This window comes from Aedes aegypti, chromosome 2 (assembly GCF_002204515.2).
Source record: "Aedes aegypti strain LVP_AGWG chromosome 2, AaegL5.0 Primary Assembly, whole genome shotgun sequence".
Lineage (NCBI taxonomy): Eukaryota > Metazoa > Arthropoda > Insecta > Diptera > Culicidae > Aedes > Aedes aegypti.
Window position 1 is genome coordinate 128118873 of NC_035108.1, and position 11641 is coordinate 128130513.

An 11641-nucleotide genomic window follows, 5' to 3' on the forward strand; every position below is an offset into this window, starting at 1 on the left:
GATGATTACGATGGCGGAGCGTTGATCGTTAAGCAGACGTTGGGCGAATACTTGAACTAAGAAGGAAATAATGAAAAAATACATGCAATAACACGAGCAGTAATGCTTGTTGCAATTTCATGAGGAATTAAAAAAAATCGTAGAAATATTCTTAGCGAAATGTTTAGTAAGATTGTCTGAGGAATAAATGTTTTCGTGGTTCTTTTTTGACCTGTTATATTTTCAAGATACATAGTCACTACCAGCCCTGTATATAGCAGGTAGTAGATCTGTTTTTAAAGACTTGGCCACGTGAATATTACACAGGCTCTTCACGGATTTCTTAAGGTAATGCTTCAGGCAATCTTTTTAATGAGTTCTCTAGAGTATTCTTCTAGAATACTATCAGGAACTCATCTAGTGATCTCTCCAGCATTTCTCCAACAAAGTTGTAATGGAAATCCTCCAGCGATTTTTCAAGAGACGCTTAAAGGATTTTCTCCAGCATTTTCTACAATAAATTCTTTAGTATTCTAACGCTACTACCCTTAATACTTTCTACAGGAATTACTTCAATGACTTTACAATGAATTATCCCAGGTCTTTTTCTAGTTATTTTTATAGTTTTTAACAAGTTTCCTCAGTTTGTTTCAGAGCTTTTCAAAGAAAATCCACAAAATTTCATTCTAGATTTGTTTTTGAAGAAATTCGTTTAAAGATTTTTCCTGGAAACTCAACAAAAATCCCTCCTGGAGTTTCTCAGCCGATTTCGGTTTTAGTAATTCTTCTAGCCATTTATTTAAAGATTTCTTCAAGAACTCAACCATAGTTTATTCCGAAAAAATCCGCCAGAATTATTTATTAAGAATTCTTCCAGGATACTACCAATTCTCTAAAACAAATCGCTATGAAATTTATTCCGCGAGTTTTCGCATTCTTAGGTTAGTTTTTTCGAGTTCCTTTTTCTTCCCAGTTTCCTGAGTTTCTTTGAATATTTTCCCAAACACTATCCCAGGATTTCTTCCAGATATATTTCTACAAATTCTTCCACTGATTCCTTCAGTTGCTACTCTAGAAAATCTTTTAAATATTCTAACAGGAGTTTTTTTCCAAGAAAATCCACAAGGTTCTTTCAAGTATTTTTGAGTGAAGTCGTTTAGGGATTTAAAAAATCCATAGTCTCTCCCTGCCATTGCTCCAAAAATCCTAGAGTGATTATGCTCGGAAATCATTTCTAACTTATTAAGTTCATGAATCCTTCAACAGTTAATTTATGGGTGGGTCACTTTAGCAAATACTACAGCAATTATTTCAGTTATTTTTCGGTTATTCCTTCACAAACCTCTTCAGGGATTCTATGCGCCCCTATTCTTGTATACGTTCGAATGCTCTTTCGATCGAAAAACTGTTTTGCATTCCCCTTTTACGACAGCAAAATCAAGTGGGCCATGGATTCGAACGAATAGGATTCTATCGAAAGTTGGATCCGCCATAAACAAAAATGAGAGTGAATGATACCACCCATTTTTTCCAGGACTTTTAACAACAACTTCTGAAAGGATTTCATGACAATTCACTGGAAGAATTCCAGGATGTATTATTTGAGGAGTTCCTTCCTTGGAAAATTACTCAGAATATTTCTGGAGATATTAATAAAGGAAACTTATGAGTAATCTTGGAAGTTATTTCTGAAGGTATCCTTAGAGAAATTATTTATGAAATAACTTCTGAACAACATTTTTGGAGACAATCCTAAGAAATTACTAGAGTCATATATATAGAATAGAGTGGTTCAAAAAATCGTTTTTGTTCCACACCGCTTATTCGATTATAGATCAAATTCTGAGTGTCCTCCCAAAATATGAGCTCCTTTGGATGAAAACTGAGACTGCACAAGCCCTTTAAAGTTTATATGGGAATTACTATGAGAAAAGCAACCAATTCATTCAATCGGTCATAGTGTTTGCCTATGTGCTATTGGGGATTACAACTACGTTGATACTGTGAGATACATCCATCAGCTACAACTTTGCCGAAGATCGTTTTCAAATCGGGCGCCTCAGTAATTAGTTAACAAATTTTTTCGGGTAACCCTACAGAAATCAATAAATGAATCACTTGATAATTTGAACTTTCTTCTCTGGAGAAATTTCTTGTGGAATCTCCGGATGAATTTCTGGGGTTATCTAGTCCAGGTTGAATTGTTGAAAGAATTTTGTATGACATTTTTGGAGGGATTTCTTAGGAAGTGCGTAAAAGAATCACTAATCTAAATGCTTGCACAGCCAATATTGAAAAGTATCCTGGAAATACCTAATGTTTTAAAAGACAATTTACACCGTCTTCAGCTAAAGGCTGTACAGACTGAACGATCACTAACATTAGGCAACGGACAACACATAACACCCAGTAGCCCAGTGATGATTTTTTCGTTTGACGAAAAATTTCCACCGACCGGAGTTGGAATCGAACCCACACCCCGTGACACAATACGCTTAAACGACTGACGCCGCTAACCGCACGGCCACGAAGCCCACTTTAGTTTTTTGGCAGTATTATTATTTGCAGAATATCAGCCATATGATAGAAATATTAAAATGACCAAGCCCACTGCTTAGGAAACACTATATAAATGAACTCCTGAAATATTCGAAATAATATCTGCAGGAAACTTTGAACAATTAGGGAAAAGAACAACTTGGACACTTCCATGACTCATTTTGGCAGTGAGTTTTCTCAGCCGAATTATCTGAATCCTAGCAAAAAGAAGCACTTTAACAGGGCTCATATTCTTCTTCTTCTTCTTTCTGGCGTTATGTCCCAACTGGGACGGAGCGTGCTTCTCTCAGCTTACTGTTCTTATGAGCAATTCCACAGTTATTTACTGAGTGTTTTCTTTATGCTCTATGCCCTGGTTATTCAAGGAAATTCTCAACCCAAAAAGATTCTTGTCCGGTGGGATTCGAACCCACGACCCTCAGCTTGGTCTGGCTGAATAGCTGCGCGTTTACCGCTACGGCTATCAGGGCTCCTAATGTTCAAGGGCTTGTAAAGTTCATATTTTTAAAGTACTTGTTCACTACTAGCCCTCTGTAAATATAGCATTAAAGATTATTCTTCGTTATCATTTTCAGTGAGCACAGAGTGGCTCGCGGTTTCGCCGGATTCTGGGCGGAACAGAGAAAGCTCATTCACATCTCGTGCAACGAAGTGCCGTTCAAACTGACCAACGGCAAGATGGGAGTGGAAGTTGTAGATGGCCTATCAGCGGAAATTCTGGACATGGACACCGTTTACGATAATTACGAGCCGTCGAGTTTATCCTTCTTTGATCACATATTTGGATTCTTCTCCGGAGTTCGTCAGAAGGGAATGCAAACGACCGAGGAAGTTCTTCGAGATGGCAGTTTTATCACGGCTGTGGGAGAAATTGAGCTCGACGGCAATACTTTAAGATTGCAGCCATCTTCCGTGGCACCAATGTTCCTGACCACGGCCACGAGGAACACGCTCCTGAAGAAATTCGAAGAAGCCAAATCTTCCATGCTGTTCAAGGTGATCATTTGTGGTACGATATCTGCGGTTTTAGTTGGACTAATCACTCGAAAGATCTACAAGCGCAAAAAGATGGAATGGGAAGAGCGGCGGTTACGGGAAAAACTAGAAAAGTCGCGAGTACAGCGGAGAGCTTTGGCACGGCAGCAGGTGTTTAACGACGAGCAGCGTTGTGTAGTTTGCGTAGACAATCCCAAGGAAGTTATTTGCTTGCCCTGTGGTCATGTGTGTCTCTGCGAAAACTGCGCAGAAAAAATCCGGCTCAATTGTCCCGTGTGTAGATCTAAGATTGAATCCAAAGCGGCCGCATTTATCACCTAAACAGGGATCTGTTGATAGTAGGTAAGTTAAGTTGCACAACACTTTATTCCTAAATGTAATATATAAAAGGCTTGGCTTTAAACTGTAAAAATGTGAACCATAGTATGTGAGAATTCCCTGAAATGTTAGTTCCTAGCTGGTCATTAGCTTCTCGTAGGATCGTTGATCTTCAACCATTTTAAGAAACACTCGATACTTTCGCTCGTGATAATCTCGATTAGCATCGCTCATGTCCGGTTTGACAACTTCGGCCGTTCCTCCCATTTCAGTGGCTGCAGTCTGGAAAACGAATCAGATCATTTTTAAAGCTTTGCGAATAGTTGAAAACTATCAATTCTGCTAACCTTCAAGTCCGCATAGATCCCAGCAGCGCATGCTCCTATCATGACCGATCCCAGCAGGACGGCTTCGGTTTCGTGCGGTAGCAGGACTGGAATGGAACAGATGTCGGCATGTGTTTGAACAAACAGACCGTTTTTGCTGAGACCACCGCAGAGCAGTATGGAGCGTATCGGGTCACGGCCGGATTTTGCCAAGACGTCCAGAATGTGACGGGTGCCGTACTGCGAAAGGAGAAGAACTGCGTTTACTGACTGCTAACAACTGGACTTGTTGGAAGCCTTTTCAACAGTTTTCTTAAGGTGATTATAGAACGAAGTCACACTTTAAATTTTCAAGAGCACAAGACTTGAGAACCAAACAGGTCTCTGCGTTGAAAATCTATCCTATTGGTCACCACCAGCAAGTAAGCAATTTAATTGGTTTTCAACGTGAACTGTGGGCCCAGATAGCCGTAGCGGTAAACGCGCAGCTATTCAGCAAGACCAAGCTGAGGGTCGTGGGTTCGAATCCCACCGGTCGAGGATCTTTTCGGGTTGGAAATTTTCTCGACTTCCCAGGGCATAGAGTATCTTCGTACCTGCCACACGATATACGCATGCAAAAATGGTCATCGGCATAGTAAGCTCTCAGTTAATAACTGTGGAAATGCTCATAAGAACACTAAGCTGAGAAGCAGGCTCTGTCCCAGTAGGGACGTAACGCCAGAAAGAAGAAGAAGAAGAACGTGAACTGTTGTCAGATTCTCTCGTCTTGTGCACTTGAAAATTCAAAGTTTGGCTTCGTTTTATAATCACCTTAAAACGGATCCATAGATCAAGCCTGGATATATTATACTCACCGCCAAAGCTTGCATCAGTGCAAGATATATCAACGCTAAGTTCTCAACATCATTCGTCATTGTAAGGCCTGATATCTATCGAGTTGATTCAAAATGAGCTGTTGTAATAAATACATCTTAATAAATTTTGTACGAACCATTCCCTTCAATGTGGGATCCGCCAAGGGAGATCGGTTCCCATGGAAGTCAGGCCAGATGTGCAATGTCTTCGTCAACTTGTGCACGGATAGTAGCCCCCTCTGTTGTGTCAGTTTTTTGAGAAAGTCATTCAAATAGCCATAGATGGCTCCATTAGTACCATGTTCTTTCAGTAGTTCACTGTAGCAAGGATGCGTCTGCAGAACGAAATCCATCAGAACTCCGGTGGCGCTCTGGCCGGCTTCGTTAAGGTACAGATTGGGAATGATGGCATTTTTGTACGGGCCCCAAATGCCCGGTGCCATGATAGGTGCCTCCGTGATACTCATGTGACAAGAAGAAGTCCCGCATATGATGGCCATTTTCGACGTTAGGGATTCGGATATGCCACTGTCTGGATTGCGTGCCCCTAGTAAAGCTAGGGCCCCAGCATGTGCATCAATCATCGAAGTAGCCACTGCCGTCCCCGGCAAAAGACCCATAGCTTCGGCGGCTTCTTTAGACAACCCACCGGAGATTGGGTTTCCTGGGCTGCTAAGTTTCTCTCCTATGAGATGGAAATTGTTCTCTATCAAATCCGGCAATCCGATCTTGTTCAGAAAATCAGCCGACCACGAAGCCTTCATTGCATCGTAGTTCCACTTGCAAACAGCAGAACATATCGATCTCGATGAGATTCCAGTCGCCTTGTAGGTCAAGAAATCCGGCAGGTCATAAAACGCTCCTGCTTTGGCCCAAGTCTGCTCGAACATATGTTTTTTGAGCCACAGCAGCTTGGGGCATTCCATTTCCAGTGAAACGGATCCTCCCACGTAGTTTAAAAGATCATGTTTGGTCGAGTTAATGAAATCGGCCTCTTCCTGGGCACGATGGTCCATCCATAGTACGATGTTTTGTTCATTGCATCCCGTAACGCTAACCGTTAGGGGGTTCCCTCCCTTGTCCAGCACAACTAACGAACAGGTGGCATCGAAGCCTATGCCCTTGATATGCTCGCGTGGACAACAGGATGCCACAGTCTGCAAAACAAAAGTATACGAATAGCATAATCACGAAATAACATCACGGTGCTCCCCTGACCGTTGTTATATGCAAATTAATCTCCATCAAATCTGTGCTCACAAGTCGTTTTCTATGGCTAAGCTGGGCAAAATTAAAAAAAGCTGGGCCAAACTCCCATTTTTAAATGGTGATTTCCACAAATTCAAAAGAAATCCAGATATTTCAACGGTTTTTCATTTACTATGGAAGTACATATTAGCGTGGGATAAAATTGAGATTCTCGCTCCAGTCCACTTTTTGGATTGCATTTAGGCCCCATAACAACTGTGCAAAATTTCAGCTCGATCGGAGAAACTATATTTTAGCGCCAGCCGTTCAATGTTCATATGGGATTTACTATGGGAAAACATACTTTTGCAAAGAAAATCGCCAGAGGTCGCCCATTATTCTCTATAAAGATTCTGAACACGGATCTCGATAGGTATTTTTACGATGAAGAATTTTGCCGAAGACCGCGAAACAATCCGACACGCTGGACAAACATTTCAAAAGGGCACATCGACATTGGTAAACATTGGCTTTGTAAGCTGCTGTTGAGCCCAATTCAACTCGATCAAGCTCACCAATACCACTATCAAGAAGAACTAATACTAATCTTTCTGATAGTGGTGTTTGTTTGCGTGAGCGGGCTAAAAAGGGTTCAACAGCAACGTTTCTGAAAAAAGGCTCAAAACCTCTTGGGCCCTTTTCAAATGTTTGTCCAGTCTTGTGAAAAAAGTTATTCAATGAAAACCTATTGGCAAGGCGACGATGATTAACACGTAAAGGAATAACAAAATTGGGTTAAATTTCCGAATAGTAAATGCTTAAAAACTTTTTTCACAAACATCGGATTGCTTTGCGGTCTTCGACAATGTTGCTCATCGTAGAAATACCTATCGAGATCCGTGTTCAGAATCGTTATAGAGAATAATGGGCGACCTTTGGCGATTTTTCTTTGAAAAAGTAAGTTTTCTCATAGTAATTCCCATAAAAACTTTGAACGGCTGGCGCTAAAATATAGTTTCTTCAATCGAGCTGAAATTTTCCATAGTTGTTAAGGGACCTAAAGCAATCCAAAAAGTTGACTGGAGTGAGAATCTAAATTTTTCATGTAACCAGGCTAGTACATATACCAATTGAAATTGATTCAAAGTTGATTTGTAAAGCCAAATGCCCAAATTTGAGTTGTGCAAATTATATCAATCGACCCACAGAATCTATGATCTTTCGCATCTTCGTGAACTCCATCATCCTATTACATCTTGAAGCTAGTGATTTTTGGCTATGATCAGCACTTTAAATTTCTTTCGTGAGCTAAATTAATAAGATTTTGATTTTTAGAAAAGATATGGAAATCAACCTCTGCAAGTGCTACGATTTTGAATTTCGTGAAACAAAATAATAACTGTTGTTTTTTATTTCTTATAAGCATCTTACTGATGTTGCTACTTTATCCTATCTCAATTTTCTTTCGTGTCACAAACGCTGTACAACAAAATTACAATTATTTCGTTTTTTACTGTTTGCTGGGCTAAAGCCGCTATAGCCCACTTAAAACGAATACAAATATCACTTTTTGACATAAGGTTTGATTTATCAATGTTGGTAGCCTTGAATTTCTATTGTTATTGATATTTTGACAGCTGAAAACTCAGCCCGATTAGTGAAATTCTTTCACTAGGTGGGCTACGGGTTTAGTGCAACGAACGAAAGTTGACTGTACCCCTACAAAGGTTTGAGCTAGACGATATATCTTTCAGATAATTGTTATGATCAATTTAATCAGATTACAATATCTAACGAAACGCTACATTTTCATACAATACAGCAACAAAACATATTTTATAAACGCCTTTGATCGTAACCACAGATGTTCGTAAGCATGATCATGAAATTCCAACAAAATCAAAATCGATAGGAAAAATTGAGCAAAGACGGACAACTAAATGTCCAAAAGTATTCCTTGAAGCAAAAAAAAAAAGAAAATATTACATGTTCAATTGATTCAACGTTCAATTGAATTCAACGGCACCCTACGTTTTGTTTTTCAAAGGAAAGATTTGCATTTTTTTCTCTATTGTTGGGAGAAACTTCAAATCAGCGTTACTAGAATGGCATTTCTGCGTGTCTCAAGGATCAAATAATGTGTCCAAGTAGATCGAGCGTGACCTCGAAAATTACTTAGCAAGTTTTGCAAGTTTGCTTCGGAAAATTTCTCAGAACTCTGGTGGTTATTGGAAGGGGTGAAGAAAGTGAAATCTTTCACTATTTCCCTCTAAATCATTGGCGGAACTCTTTCAAAACATTAAAACTTTAGTAATTTTTTTACAGATATATGTTGCAGTGATTTTCAGTTGATTTCTGCAAAGATCCCCAAAAAGGTGTTTTGAGTTTTAGACAAATTCTCCACACGGCAGATAGTTTGCTTCTAAGAAACCCATCTGCAAGCCTCACAACAGTTTCCAGAGCTAATAACACAGTGTAACAAAAATGACATTTTTGCGTGACTCAAGGATCATATTATGTGTCTCTAGTAGATTTGGGGTTGCTGAATCTAATGCCGTTTTCAAAAATGATTCAGCACGTCACAATTTTTAACTACCGGTCGCTAAATTTGCATGAAACACTGGCATGCAAAAAAGGACTTAAACTTTTATTTCATATATAATTTGGTTGAAATTGCATGATTGAATTTAGATTAAATTGATTTTTTCAACATACTTGCAGTCTCCATACAAAATTCTTCGTTTCTCTTATATGGCATAATAAAAACTTTTTGTAAACCATCAAAAAAAGACATTTTAGCATCGAAACTATCATGAACTTTGTTGATAAGTATTGTTATACCCATGAAGTTTGAATTTTGTGGCAAATTAAGCAAATAAATTACCATACAAGCTGGTAAACGTGCAGGCAAGTTGGCTGAAATAGTCAAATTTTGCATTTTCAACAGCCGATATCGCAAAATCTAGACGTGCTATGATTAGTTTTCGCGTCGTCGGAATTATCGGTTTTCGTTTTTGCTGGGCAGTGTGTTCCAAAAGCCCAAGCAAGCGAGTTCGGTTAGTGCATCGCCGGAATTATTTTTATCTCGGTCTTTGGTCTTTGTATGTGCTGTCCATCAGGATCGTTTACACAAAACCCGTGTTTTATTTAGACGGTCGATTGAATGGTGAATTGCAGAGAGGTTCCAAATGCAGAATTCGGTGAGTTTGTTCCAATATGAACCAATGCCCAAATATTATTCATATGTGCCAGAACGTCTACCAAACGTATCTTATGGCCTTTCCCATCCCATTAACATTCTACAATATCCCGTAACACCTATGAAAGGTCAGGGAGTTCTCTGCATCTTTCTTAAGTAGGTGTTCAATTAAGCATTCCTTCCCATTCCTCAGCATTCGCAAGGACGTGGCCAGGACAGCTTTCGACTGTTGGAGGATGCGTCAATCTTGCCTAAGAGTCAAGGGTTGGTCCTAAATCTTTGACTTTGGTAACGGATGGGAAGGAGGCAACCCTCATACAACGGTCTAGGACTGTACCACCTACGAATTAGTGCGAATTGCTTAATGCTAATGCTAATACTAAATCCTTGGGGATACCTTGAAGAAGTCATCAAATAATTCATGGGAATATTTGTGAGGAATTGCTGGTGGCATTTGAAATATTCCCATAATATTCTTGGCACATTTGATTCATTCTGGCAGGGAGGTTTCTTAGAAGCTATTGAGCTATATTTGGCAACAATTTGCGTTGTTTTGATGCAGATAACAAATGCAGGTAAATAATGTTTTGTGAAAGTTTCTCAAATTAATTTTATTTTGCCGCTGATTACCTATACGTGGAGCTACATTGTGACTTAAAAATTGTATTGATCGACACAATAGTTATTTTATGATAAATAACACATAACTTCCCTCAAATGAACGGAATCTGGTGCACTAATGGCAATTGCCACTTAATGCTATGTTTAAGACAATGGGATGAAGAAAAAATTCCAATGTTAATGTTAATGATGGAGGTATCAAGGTGGTTTATGTTACTCGCGTTGTATGATTTTTTTATTGGATTTTGTTAAGATCATATGTAGAAGTTTCTTGTATTCTTGGAAAGACACTAGAAAGATTCATGGCCCAATTCCTAGCGGAAACAAATAAACAAATAAACTCCTCCAAAAGATCATAGCAGAAATCTTACATTGACGAATTCGCAATTAATATCACGCTATTTTAGGCCGAATAATTCTGAAAGCTTTGGTATTTTTCCGTAAACATTGATTTCAGTAACATCAACTCCAGGGGTCTGTGAGATGTTTGTAAATTTTCGAAGGGAGTCACAGCTTCGAACAGTTTGGGAACTGTCCTTAAACGATGAACATGAACATAATAGTACAGCATTACATGTAATGCCTTTTAGCACTTGGGCCTATTAAAAGTATAAAATTATTGTTGAAAACTCATGTTGCATGTAATTGTAATTTTCAATACGGATCGAAATGTAGGAAGAAACCACATTGTAGTTTTTGATCACAAAAAAAAACAACTGGTACGCCAAAAATGTCTGAACACCATATCCAACAGTCGTATGCAAAGAGTGAATTGTCAACATTTCACGTTCTCTTTTCCAGAGCTCCAGAGCTCTTGATTTTCGACGAACTTGAGACAAATCAAATCTGATAAACAATATGCAATAGTTACTAAAATACGACTAGTGAGCAAAGATTTTATGGACAAAAAAATTTCTAATAATAACGGTCTGTGGAGCACCGTGAGCATTTTAGGTGAAGGTTATATGCGATTGTCGTCATTATAGCTAGGCACTCACCCGAACGCATTCGCAAACGGCGCTCCAGATATTGTCCGACGATTGCTCGTAGTGATTGGGTCGTGGATTCCAGGTTTGGGTCGGCTTGACGTGCGTTTTGAGCACCCGGCCATTACTGCTCACCAAGGCTGCCCGGACACTTCCGGTACCCACGTCAACTCCGATGAGATTGGCAAGAGACATGATCTCAGGCTCGACCGAATAATGGATGTGAAGAAGTCAATGTCTGGACGTAAACTGTGAACCTATTATGATTCGAATACATGTATGCTCTCGGTTGTGGTGTTTAATATTTTGCAAAAAAAAATGTAGATAGTGTTTATGACTACAGGGTGATAACGAATTTTAATGCCTGAGATAGTGCAATTCAAGACAATTATAAAGCTATCATGACCAATGCATTGCTAATGACTCGCTCACATGGCCTTCAATTAGCTTAGGCGTAGCGAACCAACCAGGCTAAGAGAATGCGCGCCAACAAATGAATTTGAATTCTGGCAAAGTTCTAGTTTTCGGGTGTTCGATGTGCTTATTTTAAAAGCCGGTGCTCACGCCCGTCAAATTTAGTACAACCGTGTGGACTGTGCAACCCATCGTAAA

The 11641-nt window shown here is 39.4% G+C and overlaps 2 protein-coding genes across 3 annotated transcripts in view; one reads left to right on the forward strand and one right to left on the reverse strand.

The window, feature by feature from the left end:
- LOC5574001 (mitochondrial ubiquitin ligase activator of nfkb 1-A) overlaps positions 1-11641 on the forward strand; it is a 30415-nt gene that overhangs the window by 2978 nt on the left and 15796 nt on the right. Inside the window, exon 3 of one of the 2 annotated variants that reach the window (XM_021842319.1) lies at positions 3114-3876. In XM_021842319.1, coding sequence (XP_021698011.1) covers positions 3114-3855 — 742 coding nt within the window. In that variant the 3' untranslated portion in view covers positions 3856-3876. Of the gene's footprint in view, positions 1-3113; positions 3947-11641 lie in introns of those variants that run through there. The other variant, XM_001661038.2, reaches the window with a different exon arrangement.
- Positions 3882-11298, reverse strand: LOC5568730 (FGGY carbohydrate kinase domain-containing protein). The gene is made up of 5 exons (XM_001658060.2): positions 11042-11298; positions 5173-6192; positions 5036-5110; positions 4200-4418; positions 3882-4134 (listed from the first exon to the last, which is right to left on the reverse strand). The coding sequence occupies exons 1-5, from the start codon at positions 11222-11224 to the stop codon at positions 3988-3990; spliced, it is 1644 nt and encodes a 547-aa protein (XP_001658110.2). The 5' UTR covers positions 11225-11298; the 3' UTR covers positions 3882-3987.

What these genes read in the sequence shown, in the direction of transcription:
- LOC5568730 (XM_001658060.2), bottom strand. Translation starts at nt 11,224, where the DNA reads ATGTCTCTTGCCAATCTCATCGGAGTTGACGTGGGTACCGGAAGTGTC. An exon ending in ATCCCACATTGAAGGGAATG is followed by an intron (nt 5,111 to 5,172) that starts GTTCGTACAAAA and finishes TCAACTCGATAG; the next exon opens with ATATCAGGCCTTACAATGAC. An exon ending in GGATCTATGCGGACTTGAAG is followed by an intron (nt 4,135 to 4,199) that starts GTTAGCAGAATT and finishes TTCGTTTTCCAG; the next exon opens with ACTGCAGCCACTGAAATGGG.